At 39.0% G+C, this 27,811-nt stretch overlaps 1 protein-coding gene across 1 annotated transcript; it reads left to right on the top strand.

Moving 5' to 3' along the window:
- Window positions 1-6,951: 6,951 nt before the first annotated feature.
- RAB21 (RAB21, member RAS oncogene family) lies at window positions 6,952-12,367 on the top strand (the record flags this gene model as incomplete). The annotated part of the gene is made up of 6 exons (XM_009573464.1): window positions 6,952-7,011; window positions 7,195-7,302; window positions 8,834-8,897; window positions 9,742-9,796; window positions 10,229-10,317; window positions 11,221-12,367. Coding segments are annotated over 6 exons (516 nt in total), but the record flags the coding sequence as incomplete, so codon positions are not given.
- Window positions 12,368-27,811: the final 15,444 nt, after the last annotated feature.

Genomic DNA, 27,811 nt, shown 5'->3' with positions numbered 1-27,811 from the left:
GGAGTGACCACTGCCGCTCTTTAAATGGTGGCTGTCCCCTGCCGAGTTTGCTGGCAGCTAATTTTCTCTTTCTGTTTACGCCTCAGACTTAAGCTTTCAGTACTTAAAGGCCTCGTTTCTATTCTGAATGCTAACTGTTTGTTTTTTCCAGTTATGTATATAAATGTTTTCATTTGAATCTCGGGAAGCATGATTTGAAAGTAATGTTATTGTAATCATTGGTAGTGGACTGATGACTAAGTGGTTCATATGTGCTGCATTTCTGTTAATTATAGTCTTCTTAATGTTCTCAAATCCTAACACTTGAACTACCTAAATACTACTGTTTAAAGAAAACAGCTTTCACAGAATGGTTTATGAGATCAAGGCTTATGATTTAATAACAGAAAAGATTCTTAAGGCTTTCTTGCTTGTCACGTTATCTCCCTGAATTTTGGCCTGATTCTCAGTAGTACTGGCTGCTAATTTATAAAGACCTAAAGTGGTGTTCCACTTATGAAATGTTGCAGGGTTTCTGCTTGAAAGTAACCTTTTTTCATTACCTACTAGCACTGAATGACGTGTATGCCATGGTACAAAACAAAATGCTTATATTGTACATGGTCTCAGAAAACGTGTTTTAAACTTCATGTTGTGGGTTCTGTGTTAAGTCTTTTGGTATGTCTCTGCTTGCTTAACCTTTTTATTTGCAGTTACACCAGTTGCACAGCATCTTTCTTAGCAGTTGTGAGCGTGTATACGAAAGAGTGGTTTTAGCACTATAATATATACTGCTCTTATACTTTTTTTTTCGTAAATAAAGAAAAAAAACCCTGCCACTGTGTGGGCCACTAGTGGGTTTTGAACTACTTTTGAGGTTATGTGAAGTACAGACTAGATAGTAGGTGGTGCCAAAAAAGAGCCTTAGGGTAGTTGTGCAGTATTCCTGCGCATTTAGGGGAAAATTCTTGTGGGTTGGGTATCTCAAGTATTTAATAGCGAAACTTTCCCTTAAAACCAAAGAACCATTAGAGATGCACTAGAAACAATACAGTGAATGTTTCACAAACAGATACTGCTGCTCCATCTTTGCTATCAAGAGCTAAAAAGAACATGTTTTAAGCTTTGTTACTCTACGTTCATACTCTGCTGTTGCATGAATCTATTGGTAGGTTTACTAGGCATGGTGTGGTATTTATGGCAAGCTGATTGTAGCTCTGATTGCCATAGAGGTAACTGATACTTGCTATGCTGCAGAAATTACTAGTAGCTTGTAGGTCTCAGAGCTGCAGCTGAAGTGTAGAATTGAGCAAACAATCATTTAAAGTGCATCAAAATGATCGTGTATAGCTGAATTCTCACATCTCATGTAAAAGGAGTAGAGCTGAGTAGTTTGTCATGCGATGCAGCTTGGTGGTTTTTTGTTAATCATGTTCTTTAGATCTGTAGTGGAAAACCTAAAATTAGAAGCAAAAAGGGAGTTGGAATACAGACTTGAGTTACAAATGTCATAAAATGGGCCTTTAAATGGCTCTAAAATATTGACAGGAAAATGTCTCTAGATACTATGGCTTGAGAGCTTTTGGTTTTGACTGTCTGGAGGGGGGTGTGTGTGCTTGTAGACCAGTGGAAGCACATGCTTACACTTGATACTGAGATTTTGTTTCTCCACGGCGATTAGGTTTCTGTTTGCTACCTGTCTCTTTTAACTGACTGCACTGTGTTTCTCAACTTATTTGCTTTTCTGTTCTAAGTCTCCTTAGCCACATACACATCTTACTGATTGTAAAATACAACGTCAGTTGCTGTTGAATTTTACTGTACATCATGTGCACTTTATTATTCTTGTTTTCCTATGTCTTACAGTTCTAGAAGAAAGTTTTAGTAAGTTCTTCCACTAGCAAAATTAAAACACCCCTTAAAAAATAAGGAGAAACTAGGATATCTGATTAAGCAACGAAGTGACATTTTTACAAAACATCCTTTTTTTTTAAGATTAAAGGCTTAATCTGATAAGGTGGCTTTGTTTCACGGCATCAGTTCGAAGTATTGCACCAAATTACTTTTGTTCCAATAAAGCCAAAATTAGATAAATACTTGGCTCCTGGTTCAGCAAAGGAGCCACAGTGATGAATCATATGAAAAGATCACTAGATACTGACACAAGAGGCTCTCCATCGACAGTAATCTCTGATTTAGAAAAACGAAAGTACTGCATAGTGCTTTATTCCAATATGATTGCAACAAAAAGGGTGGTGAGACTGTAGCCTTCTGGAAACTTTATGCAGTGATGTTGGCTGGTGCTTCCTGCAGTGTGAGCCCAATGATGGGGGGAGTGCAGAAAATCTTTAAATTGGTCAGTGTGAATCTCTTATCTAATGTATAACTACGCTTTCCTATCTGAATTCTAACACTAAGTATTATTCTATTGTGAAGTTAACCTGTGTACACCCACGTAGGAGAGTTTCTTTTGTGCTAGTAACAGAAGGCTTTTAGTGAAAGGGAGCTGTTTCTCTTCTCTCCATGTGCCCCTTGCCTAAATGCTAGCTAGAGGGAAGTGGTGAACTGGAACTTCCTTTGAGGTCAAGAGGCTGCTGGGATGTGTTGCTGTAGTTATGTTAGCTTCAAGCAATGTGCTTAAGATATTGATGACCTGTAAATTGAAATTAAGGTAGCTACTGATTCATGTAAGAAAACGTTTATCTAGAATAATAACTGATGCAGGAAAGGTAGGGTTTTTTGCAAGCAATGAATACAATCCATAACCTGTTGTCAGACCTGGTGGGACAGTTAGAATAGGTTCCCATTGATTGAAATATTGAGGTCAGTGCTCTTGTCTTTATAAAATAATTCTAAGCTATAAATTGATATCAAGTGAACTGTGCTGGAATTACTTCAATAATAAACCTACTGTCAAACTTTTTTTTTTAATTTGGGTAGAATGCTTTCTGTTAGTTAATTACTCAAGATAAATACAACTTTTGTGTATAATCTCTCAAATGTGTGGAGGACTGCAAAATATCCAACCCAAGAGAGCTGTTGGTGTGGTGCTAATCATACTATATGGATCCTGATTGATTTGCTGAACTTGCATAACCTGGAAAAGCTGTCTTGGCTGTCTAAGATAGCTGGGGGGGGGAGGGGGAAAGACAATGCAAGAAGGTTCAGTGCTATAGGCAGTGTTTGTATGCCTGGCTTGCCTCTGTTGAAGATGAAGCAGTAAAGGGGCAGGTGACACACACCTGCTTTTATTCAGTGGCTTTCGAGAAAATCTCTTCCAGCTGGGTCTTCCTTGTGTTCTATTCAGGCCCCTTTATCAGCTCCTAACAGGACCTGATGGACATGTGAAACTGAGCTCTTAGAAAATCTTTTCTTTCTTTTAATTCTTTCTTCTACAGGCACATAAAGAGAATAGAATTTTAGATCTTACAATTGCATTATCCTTTTCTTCTGAGTGTATAAGTATTCTTCAGACCAGTCATAAGACACTAGAGTCAAAATACCAAAATTAGTAGCTTACTTCAAAGAGCTGTTTGAGATTACTTATCTTTGAATTAACTGTGGTCCTATACTTTTGGGTTTTTGAAAATCCTAGCAAAAATGGATTTTCATAGTAATGAAAATAGTATGGAAAGGACTTACTGATTGTAAGTTGAGTCACAACTCAGACTTAAATCTGTAGTGCTCAATTTGGTAAATTCTTGGGGGATTAGAAAAAATGTTGAAGCCTCTTCTATGAGTAATTACCTAATGCTGTCTAGACTGTACTGATTTCAAAGGCTTGACACTCTTGGCAGCTGACTTTTTTCCTAAACTAGGCTCCTAAATTATCTCAAAGCAGTAGTTAAGGCTCTTCCTTCCATGTTGGGTTCCCCCCAAATTTCTAAAAACTGCGTAGTCCTGCTGTTCACCTGATTATTTTTTTGCTCTCTAACTTCAGAATGAGTGAAGAATAGTAACCTTGCTCTTCCATGAGACAAATGGAACTTGAAGGGCAGGTGTGTGTTAAAAGGTAGATATTAGGTGATTTGTCTTGGTGTGTTTGTCACTGTGGCTGTAAAATGCACTTTACTGATGGCAAATATGCCAAACTTACCTATACCTACTAATTCAAGAATGGAGCCTGCTAACAGTTTTCTTCAAGTATATGAATACAATGAAGAAGAATGAAGCATTTAATCTGCAACAGAATATTGACTGTTTCTTGCAGCATGTTCGCAAAGCCTTTTGCTCATTACTAACCATGACTACTTCAAATACCAGGTTCCAATCTTGTTGTCTGGCAAGCTTTTTAGACAAACTTGCTTGTAATCAGGATATCTGATGTAGGATATTGTCGCTCCTTTTTTGGTTAGGGGCCTAAGACTTTAGGTAGACTAAAACTTAATTAGTACAAATTCATCGAGTTTTAATGCAAGTAGTATTAAGCAAGTACAATAGCCCAATGCTAAATACACTTGCCACAGTCTCCTGTGATTCCCCCCCCCAGGAGATACTAAAAAGCCTTACTTGAATGTATGGTTCGTCTAATACTTGGGTATATAGGAAAGGAAATACTCTACTTTTAGTGCTAAAAGACAGTATTGTTATCAAAAGCTGTAGTGACCTGAAGGACTGGTGATACTTACGTAGAACTTATCTATGGGGATAAGCCTACTTTAATATTTGCTCTGTCAGATAGTAAAGATATCTGTGCTATTAATTGGGCCAGTGTCTAAAGCCATAAGATAATTTTATGGATACTGATTTCTGTGGGGTTTTTTAAATATAAATCTTGTTTCTGTGAAGGATTTATCTACCTTTTGGCAGAAATATGATTCTCAAACACCTGTGTGAAATTCGTATCACTAAGCAGATTTGATTGTCAGTGTTGTGACAAAAGCAAACAGTGCTTAGAAGAGCTTTTCCTTTGAGATTTACAATAGAATATCAAGTACTGTAGTACAGCAGATCAATAAAATATTGTTAGGTAAGCTTGATTCATTGTGCCTAACCATACCTTCTCTTAATATGGCCCAAGTGTTGGTGAATTAAAACTTCTGAAGTCACCTCTAAGCTTTTGGCTTTTAAACTCTGGTGTAGTAGAAAAAATTATGATATGAAGGCCAGATACTGATCAGATAATCCTTAGGGACAGCTAGCTGAAAGCCACAGACTACTTTCTGCAGGGCTTTTGATTAAAGAATTAAAGTTTTCCTGATGTTTAAGATTTGCTACTCTGCTGTTAAGCTGTTTGTTACAAGTTGGCTGGAGTGTTAAATACTTCTAACATGCTGTCTGCAACTTTTTCTGAAGTTGACTTAATGCCACCTCATTGTAGACTGAAGGGGTAGCATTAATGCTTTAGTTACGTTGAATACAGTGGTCATAATTATTAGTTCTTTGCTATCCGCTCTTGGAAAGTTTCTGAGTATTTTTCTTTCCTCTGGTCTGTCTTCTCTCTGTCTATCAGACTTCGTGGAAAGCTTTGGGGGAAGGTACAATTTACTTCCAAAAAAAAAAAAAAGCTTCTTGAATCATCTCACCATAGGTCATACAGATGCCAGAGATGATGTTAGGGAAGTACCTGAAGAGCAGGAGCTGCTCTAGCAGCAGAGTGTTGGATGACTTTAACTGTAATGCAGGCAGCACTTCAGAGAGGCACTTTGACAGCAGTTTAGGCTGGTGTAGATTGAACTACCACAACCTTCCTGAGTGTACTGGTTGCTTGTGTAGTTAAGCACCGAGCTGGTTCAAGCAGCTTATCTGGCCCATGACACTTTCCACATACACATGACTTTGAGCACTGACTAGTCATTGAATTTACAGAGAGCTCATACTGAGCTGCTACAGTCCAGCCTAAAATAATCTGGGATGAATGTGTCATAAAATACCACTGAGTACTTGTTCGTATCCAAATGCAAGCTGAGGTGAAGCTGAAAGGAAAACTGAGTGTAATTTAAGGCAAAAGACAAAAGTTCACCCTTGGCAACTGAATTGTCTGATGTTAACCTGTTACTGCTAGTCTTCAGAACGGGGGGAGCAGCTTCCTAATAAATCAACTCCTTCAGACCCTGTTCTAGCCTATTAAACTTCTATTAAATTACACCCCTTTTTAGCCACTGAATTACACACTTGGTAACAGAGGTAGTGTTTGAAAATGTGGATCATGCAGGCTTGAAGAAGAACAGACATACTCTTGAGTTACTGAAATTAGACTAACCTTGCAATATGCTCTGGTCCTGTAAAACGTTTTCAGAAGATAATGTAGTGGAATTCTTAGAGCAGCTTGTGTGCTTATTCTGAGGATTTTCTTATCCTGCCACTTGCTTTCGTGTTGTGTTAGCTGAGAAGAATATCACTGAGCTTTCAGGAACAGTGTCTGGGGCAGGGGGGGGGAACCAAACATCAAAACCAAACAAAAAAGCTCCAAAAAAGCCCCCAGAAACAGATTGGGAGAGTTGTGGGCTCACTTCAGCAAAAAAAGGGAAAATATACAGACAAGGAAACTTGCAGAATACTAGTGTTCTGAGACTTTTAGCGATAAACTCAAACTACTTTGTTTTGTTCTAGTAGCTCACTAATAGTGGACTACTTTGCCTATTTCCTGCAGATTAAAAATCCTGTTAGGCTGGTTCCTACCCAAACTTCATGTACTTTCGTGAAATCCTTCAAGTTCAGCGTAGACTTATCAGCATTGTGAATTCAGACTCTTTCCACACAACTCTCTTATCCTTCCCAAATCGTTCAAAACTACAGCAAAAAGATATAGTAAATGATTGGCTTAAGCCAAATTTATTTAGAATAGACTCCTGGCAAACTGTAGTGAAATGACTAACTGGCTTAGTATTGACTCAGCCTTCTGGCTTAAGTAGTATTATGATCCAGAAATCTGTCTTTTCTTGATTCAGATGTTTTTATTAGTAAATTTAATCTGAAGTCAAATGAGATATTGGTGTGTGAAACTTAACTCTAATCTGTTTTGCTTTCCAGGCATCTTTTCTTACAAAGAAGCTAAATATTGGTGGGAAAAGAGTAAACCTTGCAATATGGGTATGTTTACTTTCGTATTTTCCCTCCCCTAGCTAAATAGAATATTTTTGTGAAAAATTACTTAGGCTTACTAGAACTCAAATGTTAGGCACTTTCTAATAAAGTAAAATTTCAAAGTATTTGGAGGTTCTTGAAGTATTGTTTGCTTTGTCTTAAATGCTAACGAGTGTATTTTAAATACAGGATACAGCTGGTCAAGAAAGATTTCATGCATTGGGGCCAATCTACTACAGGGATTCTAATGGCGCTATTCTAGTGTATGATATAACAGATGAAGACTCTTTTCAAAAGGTACTGGACAGATTTTTACCTCTATGCAAGATGTAAACTGATTGAAAGATAATCTGTGATATGAGTGGGTAAATGGGAATCTTCTGTTTTTTGCAATAGCAATATATTACATCTGCAAATTTAGATCATATAATGGAAGAATACGCCTTATTAGTATTCTTTTGAAGGCTGACTTTTTCAGTCTACTGAAGTTCTAGCAGGGTTATGCAAAGAACACCAGAGAATTAGATGTGTGAGTTACCTGTGATAGGCTATAAACATAAACTGGTACTGTTGTGATAGTATGCAATACTGATCTCTACTGTATAAACCAAATTACTAAAAGATATTAAGTGACATGACCTTTTACAGATCTGAGAACTCTGAAATTGCAATACATGATAGTGGAAACATTACTTTCACAGTGATAATAGATATTTGGACTTCAAATCCTCATCAAAACCTGAAATTCGATGACTAATTATTTGATCAATTAGTTGATCAGTCTGAGCAGGTGAGGTTTTTTCAACACTGTGTCAAATCAGTGCTGTCACTTTACAGGATGTTCCAGCTGAAAACTGGTGACACCCTTTCCTAAGTGAGTTTGTCTCCGATTAATTTATGGCGAAACCAGTAGGACTTCTGTGTAGAGGAGTAAGAAATTGTGGTTGTATGGGCAAGGCTTAGGTTAGCAGTGATAGAAATAATATAAGGGTATAGTTCCACAAATAGCTTAAGTAATTTAAATAGTCTGATGTAGGGCAAGTAAAGCACTTGTGCTAGCAGTTAAACTCTTGTCCCCCATCTGCAGAATTGTGATGACTTGTGAGTATGACTTCGGCTTGTGCTGAGCTCTACCTAGTAAAATTCTGTGATACCAGAACACTTAAATTCTTAGGGGGGGGGGAGGAGAAGGTTAATTTGCAGAAGTTACTGCATAACTACCTCTGTATCAGTATCCTAACTATTTATAGGTTCTTGAAGTGATTTCCTGTCTTCACGACCTAAATTCCCTTAGAATAGCAGTCCCTAAGTCAATGCAGTGATCATACAACTTCAAAGCATGACAACAGAATTGGTAATAGATGCCTTACCATCAGCTGACTTGACACTCTTGTCCCATCTGTTCTCTCAGGAAACAAAACATCTGTTATAATCTAACCTGAACAACTCAGGTTACCTCTACCTTTAAAGTACCATTTATGATCTGTCAGTAAGTGCCTGTTGATAAAAGATCTCATTCCTGACCTAAAGTGGCCAATGCAGTGAACTTGTTCTTTGGAGTGGGGCTAACATGAGTGTGGTGAGTTATATTTCTGCAGTAATTTAACTGTTTTATCTAAGTCATTTGCTCTTAATTTCAGCTGCAAACTATTTTTTTAACAAGAGCCATGCGTAGCTATCTAAAGAATATTTTGTCCATCTATGTTGCTCTAAACATGTTTGTTTCAAGTTTAGAGTAAGCAGTTAATGAAGAAAACGGGTCAGTTCTGCAATGCCTAAGCTAGTAGTATATCAAGTGAAAATAAACTTACCTCTGTTCTTTTTGCAGGTAAAAAACTGGGTTAAGGAATTAAGAAAAATGTTGGGAAATGAAATCTGTTTATGTATAGTAGGTAAGTCTTTTAACACATGATTCTAATGACTGAATCAGAAATGCTTCTTTTGATTAATAGCATCTTCCAAACACTGCTTTGACAGCTTGTACATGTGAAGAGAAAAGCTTATGTTAGTTTTATATTTAAAATTCAGTTGGAGCTAGAAGTTTCAGTAGATCACACTGAGGAAGACAAGAGTTAGTTTCAAAAAACAAGCTGTTTAATGATACACCATGTCAGAAGTGCATGGTACAGACACCTGCAGACTGTAGTTTAGCAAAGAGAAACATAAACCTCAAATGTGTATTATACTTCTTGCAAGTACTCAAATGTCATGTTTTTACTGTTCTCAGTGGCATAGACTGGATGCTTGTCTGTTTTCATAATCAAGTGCTTGGGGGTGGAATGAATCTTAAAGCTTGGATATTTCAATGCAAACAGAATGCGACCGAAATACTGTGTTTAGGTTTAAAATCGGATCTAGTGATTAAAACACTTTAAGGAGGATAGATGTATGGATATTCTACAAAAACTACCTCTGCAGCTCAGATAAGCTGCTAATAAATTACAAAAGAAAAGCAGAAGGCTGAATTGGTGGCTTATACAGAGGTACTTGGCTATCCCGATCTCTCTACAGAAGTAGGACTTCATCTTCATTGCCTGTAAATGCTTGAGTGAAAGGGGATTCTTTAATCGTATCGTTGTGCTCCAAATCTTTAATCATATCGTTGAGACCTGTGTAAGAGTCGGTCTTTACTGGGACAGCTTGTAAGAAAATGATGGGGTACAGCAATTATATGACTGCTTTCTTTTGGGTAATTTTTGCGTACAAAGACTTGAAAGATTAACTTGTTTCCAACAGGTAACAAAATAGACTTGGAAAAAGAGAGACATGTTTCAGTGCAAGAAGCAGAAACGTAAGTCACACCAATTATAAATAGAAACAGTCATTGCAGAATTATGCCGGAGTAATAAACTTGTGATGCTGTTAACAACTGGCAGGCATAAACCAGCAGTGCCTAGCTAGCTGCTATGTTAAGTGTTCTGTTAGTATCCGAGTCCCAGAATGTCCTTACTGACCAAAGTGTAACTTGAGAGTTGTACATGATTAAAGTCAACATTTGCAGCTTAAGTGCATTTCTAGACGTGAAACTTTATTTCATCTAGTATTTTTCATCAATCATCACAGTTTTAACCACATAATTCCATTTTTACATTAAATCAGCATGTGTAGTTTAACTCTGAACTCGGAATAAAACCTCTTGTGATCATCTTTTTGCTTCATGTAAAGTGGTTTAGAAAGATTGAGTCCTCTAGTACAATGAAGTTCTGTGTCTGCATTCCTACAGGTATGCTGAATCTGTTGGAGCAAAACATTATCATACTTCAGCTAAACAGAACAAAGGAATTGAAGAACTGTTTCTTGATCTTTGTAAAAGTAGGTATTATCTAGTTTGTTGGTAAAGAGCTCATTCACAAAATGCTCAAGGCTTCAGAATGCTTAAAACCGTATACAAAAGCCTTAATCTAAACTATTACTAAGAACTGACTTCATCTGAGTCGACTTCAAGCCACTTGTGTACTGTAACAGCTATGGAAGCTTGATGTATGGATGCTTACAATATTGCAAAATCATGCTGTACTCCAAAAATGTCTTTCTGTCATTTGTTGGAGCACTGACTGCTGTTTCACTCAGCATGTGTAAATAGTGACCTCGTAACCTCAAATCAAACTTCATGTGACTGGTCTCGCTATTGCCTGCTTCAAACCCTCTGTTTCAACTTCTTTCAAAATTCTTCTCAAATGATATCAATTACAAATCATAAACTCGAAGTTGTAATGATGCAAATTTACAAAGCGGTCTAAGCAAATGGTAAAGGTCACGGAATGTAGGATAAAAAGGTTGCAATGCAGGGAAGTTGTCCTACTCACTGTGTTCTTATGATACAGGAATTTAAGTAAAACTTCACCTGCATGTCTGAAGAGTAGGTTGGGGTTTTTTTTGGGGGGGCTGGGGTGGTATATGTGTGGTATGTGGGGTTTCTTGTTTGTGTTCTTTTTTAACAGAATGTTCTTGATATGGGTGGGTAAATCTAGCTTTTAAACCCCAGAACATCTGAGGTCTCCCTTAGTCAGCAGGAGCTGCTGTATGTTTGGTGCTTTAGGAAGATTTAAATATGTTCTTGCGGCTATGCCATGTGATACCCCAGTACTTACTTCTGCATAATAAATAGGAGACCCAGTCTTGCTGAACTTTGTGCATGTAACTCAAATAGATTAAGATCTCAGTCTTGTGTAAAAATGCAGTGGAATATAATCTAATACATTTCTTCCTTTACAGGAATGATAGAAACTGCTCAAGTGGATGAAAGAGCACGAGGCAATGGTTCCAGTCAGTCAGGAATAGCAAGGCGAGGTGTACAGATCATTGATGATGAGCCACAAGTACAGAGCAGTGGAGGGTGCTGTTCTTCTGGATAATTATAAAACTGTGCATCACTGCCCTCTCAATATGAAGACTGCCATATTCCAAGTCACGCATTCTTTACCAATGGAGTAATAGAATTAACAGTATTTAAAAATAATCACATGTAACACTGCAGAGACCTTAAGTGCTAAACTAGTGGCATCTGTGACCAGAGAATTGGCATTTTCTACAGTGGTTAACAAAGCAATTACCAATGGCCTTTTTACATATTTTTCTTTAATGAGGAATAATATGCATGTAGAAAAGACCTACTTAAAGGCTTCATTTATATTCTTTTAAATCAGATCATTATTTAATAACTTATATACATTGTTGTTGGAATGGTATACGTTTTTGCAGCTCTTTGTATTTTGTGGTAGATTGAATTGTATCACTTCTAAAATGCAAATTGATTTTTTTTTTTTAAATTAGCAGATATCTGAAGTAATATTTTTGCAGGGCCTCCACAAGCCTATAACTGTCAACTACTTTGATATATTCTGTTCATCCTGTATGCCAAGCTGGTAAAATACATTGTAAATTACATATTAAATATTTTATCTGCTTTTGCAATTGCAGGTGCAGAAATATGTACTTCAGTCTTGTCAGTGATTGTGAAGTGAATAAGTCAGTGAAAGATGCAAGCTTTTCATGTGTACTGTTGAATTGCTCATTCTATTCCCCCTACCTGAAAACAGCTTTTTTTGGTACATTCATAGCTACAGCATTTTTTTTAAGCCTTTTCTGGCAAGCAGCAGTATTTAGAGTATCCCCTCAGTGGGAAGAGAATGCTTCCTTAGACTGCTGTTTAACATTGAGGTGTTTGACTCCCAGCTAAAACAGTTGGCGCATGCATATATCTTGCCTCTGCAGTTACTTTGGCCTCTCAGAATATCCCCAGAAAGTCAAAGGAACTTTAGCCCTCATCTATCTGGAAGCCAGTAGACCAGATGCATGGGAAACTCTTAAGCTGTATTAATACATTTGTGTCCCAAGACAGCATTATAAACTATTAATGACCATAATTTCTTTTCCCCCTGTATTGCAGGGCTTGAGTGAACAAATGAATTGGCATTAACTAGAACTGCTTCTGATCTGGAGTGATTAAATAGACAATATGAAACTTGCCAGATGTAATTGTAACTTTGGGGGTACTAGACAGAACTGAACTTACTCCTGACTTGCTCTTTCTCTTGTAAAGCGTTTTGAAGCCCACTTAAGTTTTGGGAGGAGGGTTTTCAGAAAAAGTGTATAAACTATCACAAAGGAACACAAATGGTGGTAGCTGAAACTTCAAAATGTTTTGTGCTCTGACTTTTTTTTACTTAAGTTGTCATGCTTGGAAAAAAAACAGTAAAGGTGGTGTCTATGACAAAATAGAATATTTCTTGGCCTTCCTTTTTCTGAAGGGTAGAATTAGTATTGCATATGAATGCATTGAGTGGTGTGGGTATGTTCCAATGCACAAAAGGAGTAGTAACTAACTAATCAGTCTGATATATGAGAAGTGTGCTGTCTTCAATCTGATTTTTCTCTGAAATAATAGATGGCTTTGATACAGACTGGTCCTAGTGCACTTTCTCCCTTTCTGCCTAAACTGTGGTGTAGATACTTTTTCTTATGCTACCATTACAGTGCTCTTCTGACATGATTGTATGCATGATGGACAAAGGTGATCTGTTCATGCCAGTGAAGATAAAGTTTCTTGACTGTACAGAGCTTTGGTGTGAATCTAAAATTCATGATTTGAATCTAAAATTCATGATTATATGTGTGTATATGTAGCAACACCATTAAGTTAACTTTTTCGTATTGTAACTAACAGTGAGCTTTGCCAACGTTGAAAAACAGGTCAGTTTGATCTAGAACCAGTACCTTCAAATCCATACACTTAGATGAAAGTCAGTCTTGTAAGTGATACAATATTGATATGAGGAGTGAAACTGGCAAGACTATCTTCAAGACTGGAATCTCCTCATAATAGGAGTTCGAGATTTTTTGATTCAAATTTTATTTTTTGCAGAAATGGAAAACTAAACAAACAACCCAACCTCAACTAGACTTGATAAGCATGAGGGCTTACCTACACCAGAGCATATGCGTTGTCTCCAGAGCAGAGCTTTCTCCACTTCATTGAAGTGGACGGATGCAGTCTGGTCTGGAAACTAATACTAGGTTGTTTACCCAAGAGAATGTTATGTTCAACTACTTTGAAGTAGAAGCAGTGTGTAGAATATATCTTTCTGCCTGCAGCTAAAGAGTTTTTCTTTAGTGTGTTCTGTGATAAGGGCATTCTGTGTGACTTCTGTCAGTTACAAAACTAACAAAGCCATGTTGATACTAACTCTTAAGTCTCTTAACAAATCTAAAACTATTACTACTGAAAACTTAGGTGGGGGTAAGGAAGCTTACAATTTTGTGTGATTAAAAAGGTTCTGGTTGCTATTAGCAAAGTATTTTTAAAAAAATTCTCAGAAGTTACTTTTCTTACTTAAGCTAGAGCATGAAAAATACTCTCCGGAAACCTTCCTGTCTAAGCTGCAGTTTGGTTGGACTTTATTTATGGAACTTAAAAGCTGTGCTTAGCGGGGTGTTATTATATTACCTTACAAATGAAGTATAGCTTCATGAAGTCAGGGAAGTTGGTTTCCAAGACACAAGTAAAAACATCATGGATTGTTTAGACTGATTAACTTAAGACTTCAGCTATTCATTGTTAGGAGACAAAATACAACAGTTCCAGGAAAAAAGCCTCTTTATTGAAGGTATCTAGAGTATTCTTTGCATTAAATATATAGGAAAGCACAGATAGCTTGGTTTTCTATATTTGAGCAGGATCTTACTTAAGTAACCTGGTATTACTACTGTGTGGCTTGGTTTTCAAGAGTCTTGCATTTGCTGGAATCTACCTAGATTGCCTGGTTTGTCTGTCTTAAGGAAAACTGTTTTCTTGTTGCTAACTTCTGTTGCTGAAAACAAGCAAGCTATTTTTCATTCTTCTGAGAAGAGTGCAAGAGAACAATTACGTCTGTCTTCAGAAAGTACTTCTATTGTGGGATAGCGAGAACCAGCCAGACACCTGCTACAGCATGTAAGTCAACATTGAGCACGCTTCCTCAGAGTAAATCTTGACAAAGATTACTCATATACTGTAATAAAAAAAGTCTTACTACAAATACCTTTCTAAAACAACTTTAAGTACTTGCTCACGTCTTGATGCTGCTGCTATGATTACTTGAGCTACCTATGAAACTTTCACTTGCTGAAATGAAATCCAACAAACCAAGGTCCAAACACTTTAATGCAGCAGTATGTATCTCTATTAGGAGTTATTTATGGACACTGTCTTATTGCACTTAGACTATAGTTATGAAAAAACCAGACTGATTCAGACAAGGACGCTTTAATAAATTCAGATGTGTAGTACTTAAAGATGAGTGTAACTAGCTGTAAAGATTGGGGGCGATGACTTCATCTGGTTTGCAGGGATCTCGCATATGGTTCCAAGATGGGGACATCCAATGAATGTCCAGATGAACTGTATTAGCTGGTCTCTTGAAGCAGTCAAGTAATGGCGTGTTGCAATGTTGGATGCTGTCAGAAAAAACAGTTTAAAGAAGGGAAGAGTAATGGGAGTCCTGCTTGAGGACAAATGAAGGTCAGGAATCTCCATGAGCTGAAAGGAGTTCAGTAGTATGAATAATAGAGTATGGGAATAAGAGAGTCAGGTGGAGCCAGCCACCTCTTTGTTATTTTTCTGCTGTTTGTGGAGGAAAAAGAAGTAGAAAGAAAAAGGCAAGTAGGAAAAACTGAAGGTGCTGGTAGAACTGAAGGTGCTGGTAGTGGGCTGCTGAGTGAGGTGCTGAGTTAACCATTTCTTGGTGGAGTTGCTAGCATGTCTTCTCAGCAATGGTAGTTGCCTAATTCAAGACTTATTCTAAGATGACTTCCTATGTTGTTTTTCCTTCTGTGAAATACCATTTTTTGCTTCACTAAAGAGAATACAACTAACTTTGAACAGGCTTTCAGACACAATAATAACCTACTTATAAATTAGCATATTCTAATCAAGTTTTAAGCTTTTATTAACTGACTTTGTTAATCTTAGTTTGCATCAAAGCTTAGGATTTCTTTTCCTGACAAGCCAGGAAATATATTTTGCAGTGAGGATACACTATAATTGTGTCAAGGAGTTGCAGATGAAGACCAAGATCCTTGGCACTAGTTGCTGTGCAAGCTCAACAAAAGCAGCCCCAAAACTAGCTCTCTTTTAACTGTGCTGGGCACTGCTGCTCATATTACTCTCTGGGGGATTCTGCTCAACACCAGGATTTTTCCTCTGTTTAGGACAAACCTGTGCATCTCAGTGATGTAGCTGTCTACTGAATTAAGGCTTTTTCTATCAAATAATAACAATGTATACTCTTCCCTCTTGCATTTTTGGAGCTGTCATTGGCCACTGTATTGAGCAGAATGAGATGAAGAAATGGTTTTGAGAGTTGTGGAGAATCTGGAAGGTTTCTTGTCTTGAGATGGCTTGAAAAGTGAGAATCTATGAAACTGTCACCATTATGACAAAGGTATTATTCTGTCCAAGATAACTGGAACTGTTTTGGCTTAGAGAAAGTTGTAATCTGATTAAAATGATAAATTGCTTTACTTCCAAAATGAAAATTTAATTCAAGCTGATCTCTTTTGATTCTTAATTTTTTTCCAAGACTTAAGTTTACCAAACTTGGCCAAAACATTGATTGGCATGTGCTACAGCCCTAAATAATGTTTATGACTGTAAGGAGGGAGCTGTGTACTTATTAATATTCCACTGGATGGTTTGGAGCTTTGATTGTATTTATCCAATACCAGGATGTTGAAAGACAGACTGCAAAAATAATTGTTTCCATCTATTTCCACTGCTTTGTCCACTCAGGCAAGCAGCATGACCTGATGCAGCTGCAGAGTGAATGTGAAAAGAGGGCTTCTCTTCCTGCTTGTTGGCTGCACTGATCCTCGCTGTTAATGAATTACTACCACAGGAAACTTTCTGTGCTAGAGATCCCCCTGTTCAAGAAAGGAAACATATACGTTCTCTGCTTCTCTAGCTCTTCTAGACAGTGATTACAACTGCAGTAATACCCAGTTCCTCTCAGTTTGAGAACATTGTTTTTTCTTAAGAGGAGCTTTTCTTATTTCTTGAAGCCTTTTTTTCAGTGTATCTAGTCTCACTGATCTCTCAAAAGGGGTTTTAATACTCATTGTAGGTCACCCAGAAGCAATGCAATTTGAAAGTATGACCACAAAGGATGATGAGTAGCAGTATTGCAACAATCTTCTCCAGCAGTTGGTCATATTCTGCCTCCAAACCAGTGAAGAGAGAATATTGGAAGCTTAATGGTGAGTCCTTGCTACCTCTGGTACCTGACTCCTAATTCTTGGATATTGAAGTGACTTAGAAGAAATCCAAATCAAGATGATTGGAGCGAGCAAGAACTACTTTCTCATCTGTTGCCAAGTAGTTGATATCCTGTGACAGATCCAAACTCAAGTAACAGATCCCTTTTGAGGGATTTGTGTTAAAACTGTTAAAATTGCAGAGCCTTCAAGTTAACCATCACTCCATTCTGAAAGGTCAGCAAATTTGGGGCGCTCAGTGGAAGAGAACAAGTAGTTTCTCTTTTTCAGAAGAGGAAACTTAAACTGCCTAATCAGGCTTTTCTTAGTGGAAAGAGAAGAGGAAAGCATTTGATACCTAAAGATTTTGCTCTCAGTGCTCTTTGATCATGCAGGCATTATAATGATTGTCTTACTGGATTTTTCTCATCAGATAAGCTCATCAATCAAACAGAATACTTTTCTTTGAACCCAGAGAAAATGTTAGCAGGGCAAAAGCCAACACTGAAAAGGACACAGCATTTTTAATATCGGGTAACTTGACATTGTCAAATGCTTCAGGAATATTCTATTTGGCATTTGTGGATTAAAGACATTTCGAAAAAAATACTAAAAAATAGTATCTAGCAGAGGCTTCACAAACCTTAACTTTCCCAGTGCATTGCTGCAGCTGGAGTTCTTAAATATGTCTTAGAGTATTTTATGTATCAGTGCCTTTACATGAAGATAGTTCTGTGATAAATTAATTCCAAATGATCAATCAACTAGGGAAACAAGAACTTCTTGAGCATGACTGCCTAATATTAAAAGTGAAAATGCATGTAAGTGGAAATGGATCAATAGAAAGGGGAAAAAATGTGTACTGAAAATCAATGCAAGAAAACAGCTGGAAACTCTTGTTACTGTCATATTGGAAAATTGTTACTGCTTTCATTTTGGTATGTCACAGAATTTGAAACTTGATGAACAGTCTGTAATAAAGGGGCCCTGAAAATTACTGGAGGTTGGGGGTAGTAGCCTGGCTTACAAAGACTTGGTAAAAACTGAGACGACAGGTTTTTTGTTACAAATACAATAACAAATTTCTGGACCCATCTGAGTATGATGTGATGAAAGTTGGCTTTCAGATGCCAAACCAGGCTCAGTGAGGTTGCTCTGCATTATGCTAGCATATACCCCGGAGACTGTAGTGTGAGCAGGCACCCATCAAAATGCAGCTTTGATTCTCAAAATGGGTCTTTGGCAGCCCAGAACAGTTTGTGAGGAAGAAGCAGTTGCTGTTGAACCACGTTTGCCAGTTTAATGATAGCCCCAGGCATGCTGCCTGTATGCAAAGGGAGCAGCAAAATCGAGTTAAACATGGAACCAAGGCTCAAGACTGGGAATTTTCCACCAGTTATGTGTTTGTATCCCACTGATGTCCCACCTCCACAATGAATGTTTGTGCACGCTTCCCTAGTGAAAATTGCTGTTCAGCTGATGCTGTGGATTTGAACTGGATGGACATTGTGAGTGAAAACAGCAAGCAACAGGAAAAGCAGGGCAAGATAAGGGGAGTTTGCACAGTTCCTGCTTTGGCTGTTCTTGGCCCTTTCACTTGCACTTTTAGAAAGTCAGTAGCTATATCCTACTATCTTTGTGTCAGGAAGTGTATTTTCTATTTGGTGAGATTTTTTGGGTCAAGAAACTAAAATCTTAAGAGCTTTTGAGAGTAAATGTAGTTCCTTCACTGATTTAGATTTCCCAAGTCTGTCAGCATCTCATCAAAGGGGCTGTATTAAATGGTGAAGAGCAAGTGTGCTGCCTGTCATTACACCCTGCAATCGGAGTCCTATGGTGAATGTTTCAAATAGCAAGAGGCAGCAGAGTATCCAATGCACCTCTGATTGCCAGTCTACTCTCCTATTGTTTTGTGACATAGAGTAATTGCAAAGCAATCCTGAACCATAAGATGTGCCCACACTGGTTAGAGAAGTTTGTTTGAGGCTTAAAATGACACTAAATTGTACTTTGATTGGAGCATCCAAGGAATCTTGGCCATCCTTTCAGTATGTGAGTGCTGCAGTGTTTGGCACCATGGGACACTGATTCTTTTTCAAAGACTTGGGGATTTCAGCTTGGGAAATGGAGCGATCTCTGAAGTGGATTATGATGGCAAGTTAAGAGAAGGAAGGAATTACTGTGTTAGTAGCACAGACCCATCCTTAGCATTCTTTTTGAACGGCTGGGGTGAAATACAGCATTGACTACCCCCACTCTGAAACAATTGTTCTGTTTCCTGCTCTTTCCAGGAAATGTTGCCTGTTGATGGTGTTGTAATGCATATGTACAAGCAATGGGGTTACTACTATTTGTCTTTGTTTTCTGCATTCCTAGTTCTGGCAATACTAGTCCATGCCAATCAGCAAACAACAGATCAGTTTCTGTTTAGTCATCACTCTCGGATAGCTTCCAATTAGTCTCTGTGGAGGCTGATGCAATCATGAATCTTTCCTTGCATGACAAATGCAGAGCATTTCACGTTTGTATCTGCTCTGCTTTTTTTTTAAAATATAAAAGTTTCTTGTCCCACTGAGAGAACAAAGCTATTGTAAATTTGATCAGTTGTACCAACCATAATGTTTTCTTATGACAAATCCTGTATGTTTTGGGTTGTTTCATATTCTGGAATTCTAGTAATACTTGATATGCATAGATAAAAAAAATCAGGTTCACAAACAAGAGCTCACAGCCGTGGTTATGGATATACAAACTGTGACATAGTGCAAATACTTGAAGAAAGCTCCTCATGCAGTGTACTGCCTTCATGTCTTATTACATCTCCATGCCTTCATGCTCTAAATACAAATAAATGCTGGTGGGGAAAGGTATTTCCTTCCTTTTAATTTCAGTCTATGTGTACTTAATTTCTTTGTCTCTATCCTGGCCTAACCTTGTGGCAGAAGGCAGCCAAGCATGGAACATTACTACACCTGCATGCTCTAGTTGTGCAGGCTAGGTTTTTTTATGTTTTCTTAGAGGAACAGGTTAGAAAGGCTATTGTATCTTCATTTCTCAGTTTCTACATTGAGGTAGAGACAATTAGTGGTAGAGAAGATCCTAATTGGTCCCAGAGGCTACATTTTCACTGGCAAATAAATTAGGCCAGGGTGCATAAGGAGCTCTGGCCTTGAGACCAAGTGGTACAGTACAGCTTTCATCCAGGTAGCTAAGTCCTCTTCTGCACTTTAAATCATATTTACATGCTGCCTGCTTGGAGTGGCTGTGCTGTTCCCCATGCTGTGTCTAGGTATTAGTCTATAAAAATCCTAAATGGTATGGGCCATAGTTATATAAAAGAGCATGCTAATGATTAAACAGCAAGGCTGACTGTAGGTCCGTACCCCAGGCTTACTTTGTTGACTTGAATGGATGTAGCCTGAGCCTGATCTCTATCCTGCTCTCCTAATTGTGGAGTAGGACGGGAGGATTCTCTTTTTACCTTTTGCTCTTGTATGTGGAAAACAAGAGCATGTGACAGCTAAATCCTGGGATATCTCCTTTATTGTCTATAATATAATTCACGCTGAGGACTAGTACCTCTTAGAATACGAGAAACTCAAGAGAAGCCTGCTCTGCAGCTTCCTCCTGGGTGTTCTGCTGCACCCAGAGTGCAGGACATCACCCCATTTTACTGTCTGCTCGTGATCTACGACAAACTGGAGTAGCCTGGAAAAATTGTGGGTTGCATCTGTCAAAGCAAGGCTAGGAATATATCCGCTTCCCATGAGCAGAAAAAAAGGTCAAAGGGAAAGATATTTTTGGCACTGTTTATCTTTGTTTCTCTGTTGGGGGCTTTTTGTTTGTACAAATTAAGCCTGTGATGGAGGGACTTGACAGAATCCTCATTTGTCTTGCGCGGGCCAGGTTTTCATGTGGTTGAGCATGTGGGCAGCTGACACTTCTGAATACAGGAATGGATCTTGGAACTCTGCTGAAATCGCTGTGTGAACAACACCACTAGCAGCTGCTGCAGCTCTTGGCATAGCAGTAATAGCTATGCTTGCAGCTGTGACAGCAACAGAAACCACAGGAAAGACAGGAACTCTCTCTGGTTCCGCGCTCAGTGCTGGCTGGGATGCTGTGACTACCTTTTTGTGGCAGAAGTTTCCTTATTAGAGCAGATGGCTACTTAAAATCCAGTGAAAAGTGAGCCACCAAGCTGAAGATACCCTCCTTCTTAGATTCCCATCTGTGTAGCGTGTGGAGGGTTGGACTTTAGCATAGAGCTACAGTCTGCCCCATTGTGTTTTCTTAATGGGCTTATGGAGAAGGGAGAGGAACCCGCTAGCACTGTGTCAGCCTGTGGAACCTAGCATTGTGCATCATTCAGGTTTGTAAACTGAAATAATGTAATGCACCATTACAGGCTGGGGACCAACTAGCTGGAAAGCAGCTTTGCAGAGAAGGATCTGAGTGGTGTTGTGCACAAGCTGGCTATGAGCCAGCAAAGGCGGCTAATGGAATCCTGGGCTGCATCAGGAAGAGCATTGCCAGCAGGCTGAGGGAGGTGATCCTTCCCCTAAGCCCTGGTGAGGGACTTCTGGAGTGCTGGGTCTAGCGCTGGGCTCCCCAGTAAAACAGAGACATGGATATCCTGGAGCATAGGCCTGTGAAGGGCTATCAAAGATGATTAGGAGACTGGACCATCTGTCATATGAAGAGAGGCTGACAGAGCTGGGACTGTTCAGTCTCAAGAAGGCTCAAGGGATCTTGTCAACCTTTAAAAATACTTTATGAGAGGGAGTAAAGAAGGTGGAGCTGGACTCTCTCAGTGGTATCCAGTGAAAGGACAAGATGAAATGGACACATTGAAATACAAGAAATTCCATTTAAGCATAAGAAAAATCTTTTTCACTCTAAGGGTGGCCAAACACTGGAACAGCTTGTCCCAGAAGGTTGTGGTGTCTCTATCCTTGGAGATACTCAAAACCTAACTGGACAAGGCCCTGAACAATCTGATCTGTTCTGCTCTGCAATCTGACTTGCAATCTGCTCTGGGCAGGAGGGTTGGACTAGATGACCTCTAAAGGTCCCTGCCAACCTCAACCTTTCTGTGATCTCCCCAGTAAAACAGAGACATGGATATCCTGGAGCATAGGCCTGTGAAGGGCTATCAAAGATGATTAGGAGACTGGACCATCTGTCATATGAAGAGAGGCTGACAGAGCTGGGACTGTTCAGTCTCAAGAAGGCTCAAGGGATCTTGTCAACCTTTAAAAATACTTTATGAGAGGGAGTAAAGAAGGTGGAGCTGGACTCTCTCAGTGGTATCCAGTGAAAGGACAAGATGAAATGGACACATTGAAATACAAGAAATTCCATTTAAGCATAAGAAAAATCTTTTTCACTCTAAGGGTGGCCAAACACTGGAACAGCTTGTCCCAGAAGGTTGTGGTGTCTCTATCCTTGGAGATACTCAAAACCTAACTGGACAAGGCCCTGAACAATCTGATCTGTTCTGCTCTGCAATCTGACTTGCAATCTGCTCTGGGCAGGAGGGTTGGACTAGATGACCTCTAAAGGTCCCTGCCAACCTCAACCTTTCTGTGATCCTGTGATATCACAATCTGATAGCAAAGAGTCATAGAATCATTAAGGTTGGAAAAGACCTCTAAGATCATCCAGTCCAACCATCAACCCAACACCACCATGCCCACTAAACCATGTCCCTAAGTGCCACATCTACATCTTTTAAATACTTCCAGGCATGGTGACTCAACCACTTCCCTGGGCAGCCTGTTCCAAGGCTTGACCACTCTTTCAGTAAAGAAATTTTTCCTAATGTCCAATCTAAACGTCCCTTGGTGCAACTTGAGGCCATTTCCTCTCGTCCTATCGCTAGTTACTTGGGAGAAGAGACCAACTCCCACCTCGCTACAACCTCCTTTCAGGTAGTTGTAGAGTCATTTTGCTCTCCACCTTGAATAATGATATGCTCATTGTTAAGCAATGATAATTTGCAAAAGAACAAGGGAGAAGGGCCCAAGAGGGATGTCTGGTAGACTGGGAAACTAGAAAGTGGTCATATATCTCATAGAATAAATTGTTCTGTGGGATTGAGAGCTCTCTGAAATACTCCTGCCTTCTTGACAGTGAGGCAAGCGGTGACTGGGACACCGAGAGCAGCGTGGTAGGACAGGAGACCCAGGAAGAGTCCTATGGGACCTGTCGATCATTCACCAAAGAAATTTAGAGCAGAAACTCATTTCCTATGTCTGGTGGAAGGAGAATGGAGCTGCATTGAACACATCTCAAAGGAAAGTAAAGTCTCAATGCTAAGCCTGAGAAGTCTCAAGCTTGACTTCAAGGCACCTCTGACAGAAGACTTCTCTGAGAAACAAAAAGAACAAGCCTGGTGGTTGTGTGAGAACTATCGCTTAGTGAGGATTAATTTCAAACTCGGGGGTGCAATCCGTGGGACTGATACCAAGCTGTGTTTGGGAGTAATGGATGATTCCCAAGGATTGGAGTGATCCTAAGGCCAGGTAAGAAACAAATGTATTGAATTTTAACGCTTTAAATAGATGACAAGTTGAAGATTAGTCCCTTGCCCTGTATGAATGGCACTCTTCCAATGACTTTACACACATACTCTGGTACCATATAGTTCAGTAATGTTTTCCAAGAAAATTTTATTATCTTTGGAAATGTACACATTAATTGATGTCCAGTGGTAACACAAATGGGAATTATCTTTTAATTCTTTACTTAGCTGACAGTTCCTTCAGGTAGCACTGTGCTGCTCCCTGTTCTGGTTGCACAACAGGAGTGAAAGCTTTTCATTTTGGGCTTGTTTCACAGCCTTCGAAGGCTATCTTTTCCTTTATTATGGTGCTTCTTGGGAAATTTGTGAGAATCAAAGATTTTAAATATCTTTAAATAAAGATAAATATGTTATGTTTCTAACCATTCTTCCACTGGCATACAATGTTTCTCTGTAAAGCTGTTTTTCAGAATTACTTATATGTTGCTTTTGCCATGTACCTGTATATTTGCAAAATTATGGCCCCATCTTTATGTACATTTTAAAGTCTATATTTGAAGACTGAAGGTGCTTCTTCATTCTAATCTCTTCCTTTTGAACTGCATGTTGAGTAGGGCTGGGCACAATTCTAGATCCAAAGATCAAGAATGTTTTAAAGATAGGGTTTTAGTCAGGTCATTGTTTTTCCATGTTTTTTGCTCAAGGCTTATCCAGAACTCCATGATGTTTCTATAAGCACTCAGGCTCCATCGAGCTTCAGGGATGTTCAAGTAATTGCTGGTCAATGATTATTTAAAATTGTACCTTTCTTACACCTCTTGTCTTCTCCAAGTCTGGTCTCCAAAGCCCTAGCTGCTGCTTTTCTTAGAGAATAATGGAAAACGTGTGTCTTTTTGGTCAGGTTTTGAGCTACAACTCCCTAATACAAACACTGATTACCTTAGCACAGATCTGGCAACAATAACCAGTCCTAACAAATTAAATAATCTTTATCTAGATTAAAATGTTTAAGAAGATCAGTCTAGAAATAATTCACCATTTCCTGGATATTTTCACAGCTCCAACTCTTTCAAAAATTTATTCTGAGTTTCTCTGTGTTAGCCTGTCCCCTGCTAAGCGATCCTTTTCTCCCATCCTTCTTCTGAAGAGCACTTTTGCCATTATTTACAGTCGTAGTTCCATGTTTGGCAAAGCAACTCTGATTTTGTGTACAGATACATAAACCCGTTGTATTAAGCCCCTTCTTCCCTCACAAGGGGTGTACAGCAGCTGTTCCTCACTGCTCACATCTTATGTGGAGTCTGCGCCTTCGTATTCTCCAATTCCCACTCTGTGTTTCTATTCTCATTGAGTGACCGTACAAACGAATACGGGAATGCTGGAAGCTTAAGGGAAAATGCACAGAGGAGCACAGGTTAGCATTCAGTGAGCCTACAGAGACACTGTAATTAACTGTTAATTAGCATGTTTTTAGTGATGAAAACTCTGAAAGAAGAAACTTGTAGTAGTATTACCATAGTACCTTAAAAATCTCATAAAGGAACAAGATCCTGCTGTGCTAGATTCTTTAGCTTGGTCTCTAACTCAGGTAAATAAGCGAATTTGACTGGCAGTCTCTTGAATTGGCTTTCCCTTAAATGACCAGATTTGTTGAAAAGCAGCCATTAACCCTCACTCAGGTCAGGAATAAACAAGATTCTTCAACCATCCTCGGTGGAGAAAATGGAAAACACTTGTCTTGCTCAGAGCAGGATCTTCTGAAAGCATGTCACACTGAGCACGTGTCTAACCCCCACGCACTGGTTTTGGTCCCCCTTTCAGTCCTTCAGCTGAGAATCGGGCTTCTCAGCTGATTGCAGGGTGCCTCTGCAGTTGTGTTCCTGAGTCTGCCAAGAAGTCATACGCTCTGTCACAAAGCAAAAGTGGCCCTGAGCAATCTGACCCAACTACTAAATTTGTCCTGCTTTGAGTAGCGAGGTGGACCAGGTGACGTACAAAAGTTCCTTCCAACCTAAATTATTTTATGATCATGAAAAAGAAGGACTCTATCCAGTCCCACTGACAATCAAAAAATAGGTAAGAAACAACACACGGATGCAGACAGACAGACTAGACAATGAAACAATGAGACAGTGTAGTGGTCAGCACTGTCAGCGGTAGTTTTAGTTCATCAACCATCTACTTCATACCAATTTCTGGGATACATTTTCTAGCAAAAGGGAGGACAGGATTTAAAGAAGAATAATGAGACAGCTTGGTACACTTCTAAGGGAGTTTTTGCCCTGCAGGAAGGCCAGCTTGAGGAAAAAGCCTTCCACACAACTCCTTGTGTGAAAATTTTACAAATAATAGGCAGAGTCTAGCACTGAGTTGACCTGATGTGGAAGCTGAATCCTTGGCAGTGAGTGAAAGTGGGAGGTAATCTTCCTCAAAATGAGGAAGGGCATTTTATGTTGGGCCCTAGAGAAGGGTGAGAGTTGGTAGATGGACAGGAGGAGCTAGATGAGAGGATTAAAGTGATATGGGCTAGATGAATGACCTTTGCAAAAGCATTCTGCAGGAGTCCAAACAGATCACAATGGTGTCGGTCAGTGTCAGCAAACAGAATGTTACGAGAAAAAAATGTTTAGCTTTGTGTATAGACAGGAAAAGCTATGCTTTGGAACTGTTGTACAAGAAAAAGTCTGCAAGGGAGCTAGCTATAATGTGAAAGAGAGAATCCAGAGAGATATCTAAGACTAAGGCATCAACCAAGCTGTAGGCCTTGGAGACAGACGGGTATTGATATTGAAGACAGAGATGGGTGCCAAGAGAGTCTGGAGGAGGATAAAACCATCTTGTCCGTTAAGATGCCTGCAGATGATAAAAAAAGATTTTAACTTGGATCAGAATTAATGGCTGTAGTAGAAATAAAGCAGTGAGTCATGAGATAAATATATATTTATTGACACAATTACCTACAAAGAGAGGGAGTCTGATTAAATATGCTAATGATCAAGTCCAAGAGATAGGAGAACTAGAAGATGGCAGTCATACTAGTGAAGAGAGCAGACTTCAAGGAGTCTGTTATAGATTGTGATATAGGCTAACGAAGCTGAGATGGGAATCTTAATTCGGGCTTCTCCTAGGAAAGGAACTTTGAAAGAAACCTTGACAAAGCAGTTTCAATGGAGTGCTAGAATGAGAGTATGCAATGGAGCTAAGGGAAGGAAGTCCCCAGTGTTCATTCCAGACTTCAGGGAGCTGAGAGATGAAAAGGAAGTGGAGAGAGGAATGGGATTACACATGGCTGTGTAACTAATGTATGATTATATTGCAAGAAGAAAGAAATAAAGGAAAGTGATAAGAAAGAGAAAGGATGAAAATGAACACATGGGAGAACAAACGAGGTTAAACCAGTGCAGGCTGGAAGATTCATCTCTCAAAGCAATTCATTTATGGTGATGCATTTTTAATGCGTAGCCTTTTTCCTTGTATTCACCGTAACACTCAGTTGTGCTCTTACTAAATTCAAAGAAAGGGACCACCGTAGCTACGATGTCCATTTTTGCTATGCCCGTGCAGCTTTCCAGACCTAGATATTACTGCAAGGACTTGTGTTCTGACTGCAGTTTTATTTTATTTTCTCATCTTCATGCACATTTATATACAGAGAGTCACAACAGGCTCTCACAACTTCGAAGCAAATCAGTATTTGTATTGAGACTAGCAAATCTGGTTTTCCATGGTGAAAAATACAGTATGGGTGTTAATCTAGCCAAATGAGTTTTTGAGAAGTCAGAAGCAAATTATGCCATTTTATGACAGAGACAAAAAAAGACCACATTACCTTTGCTTCTTCAGAGTAGCAAATCGCTTCCCTGTGAACATCTCATTCATCTGTTTCAAATAAACAGTATTTCAGGGACATACTGTTTGCTCAAAATATTTTATGATGAGGTGTTGGAATATAACAAATGTCTTAAAAACCATTTTTATTTGTGGCTCTCAACAGGAACAGACGTTGCAGACATTTAAGTGAAAGCTAATTTTTTTAATATTTAAGTAGTACCATGCATTACATGTTTTTGAGGTAAAGAAGACCATCAAAACCTCTTGACATCTGCAGGAGAATTCTTTCAGACTTTATAAATCTGTACACATATGAATGCTGAATATTTGCTAACATTGATGAGACTGTAATTAAGATTTGGCTTTATCTCGTGATGAATATGAATGTGTTATGTGTTGAAAACCATCATCTTGAAAGTGGTGTATTCTTCACTAACAGTAAAAACCTGGCCCATGGGTATTAGGGCAGCTTAATGGTGCCAGTGGGCCAGTATTTCCTTGGTATTTACATCGTGCAACCACGCAAGGAGGAAGAAAACAACGAGAGAGAATACTTTATGTCAAATTTTCAACAGCCTGCTTCATGTCCAATTTTCAACAGCCCTCAAATTGTAGTTACAATCTAAGGTGGCTCAGAAAAAGCTTTAGGGGTGAGGAAATCCCCCTCACTGCCGTACTTGCACGACCCAGCTGGGTCACCGTCCCGCTCGTCGCGGCGGA

The sequence above is a fragment of the Fulmarus glacialis genome, unplaced genomic scaffold (assembly GCF_000690835.1).
Source record: "Fulmarus glacialis isolate BGI_N327 unplaced genomic scaffold, ASM69083v1 scaffold16932, whole genome shotgun sequence".
NCBI classification, from domain to species: domain Eukaryota; kingdom Metazoa; phylum Chordata; class Aves; order Procellariiformes; family Procellariidae; genus Fulmarus; species Fulmarus glacialis.
Note: the sequence above shows the minus strand (reverse complement) of the source record. Positions and strands in the feature narration are given on the sequence as shown.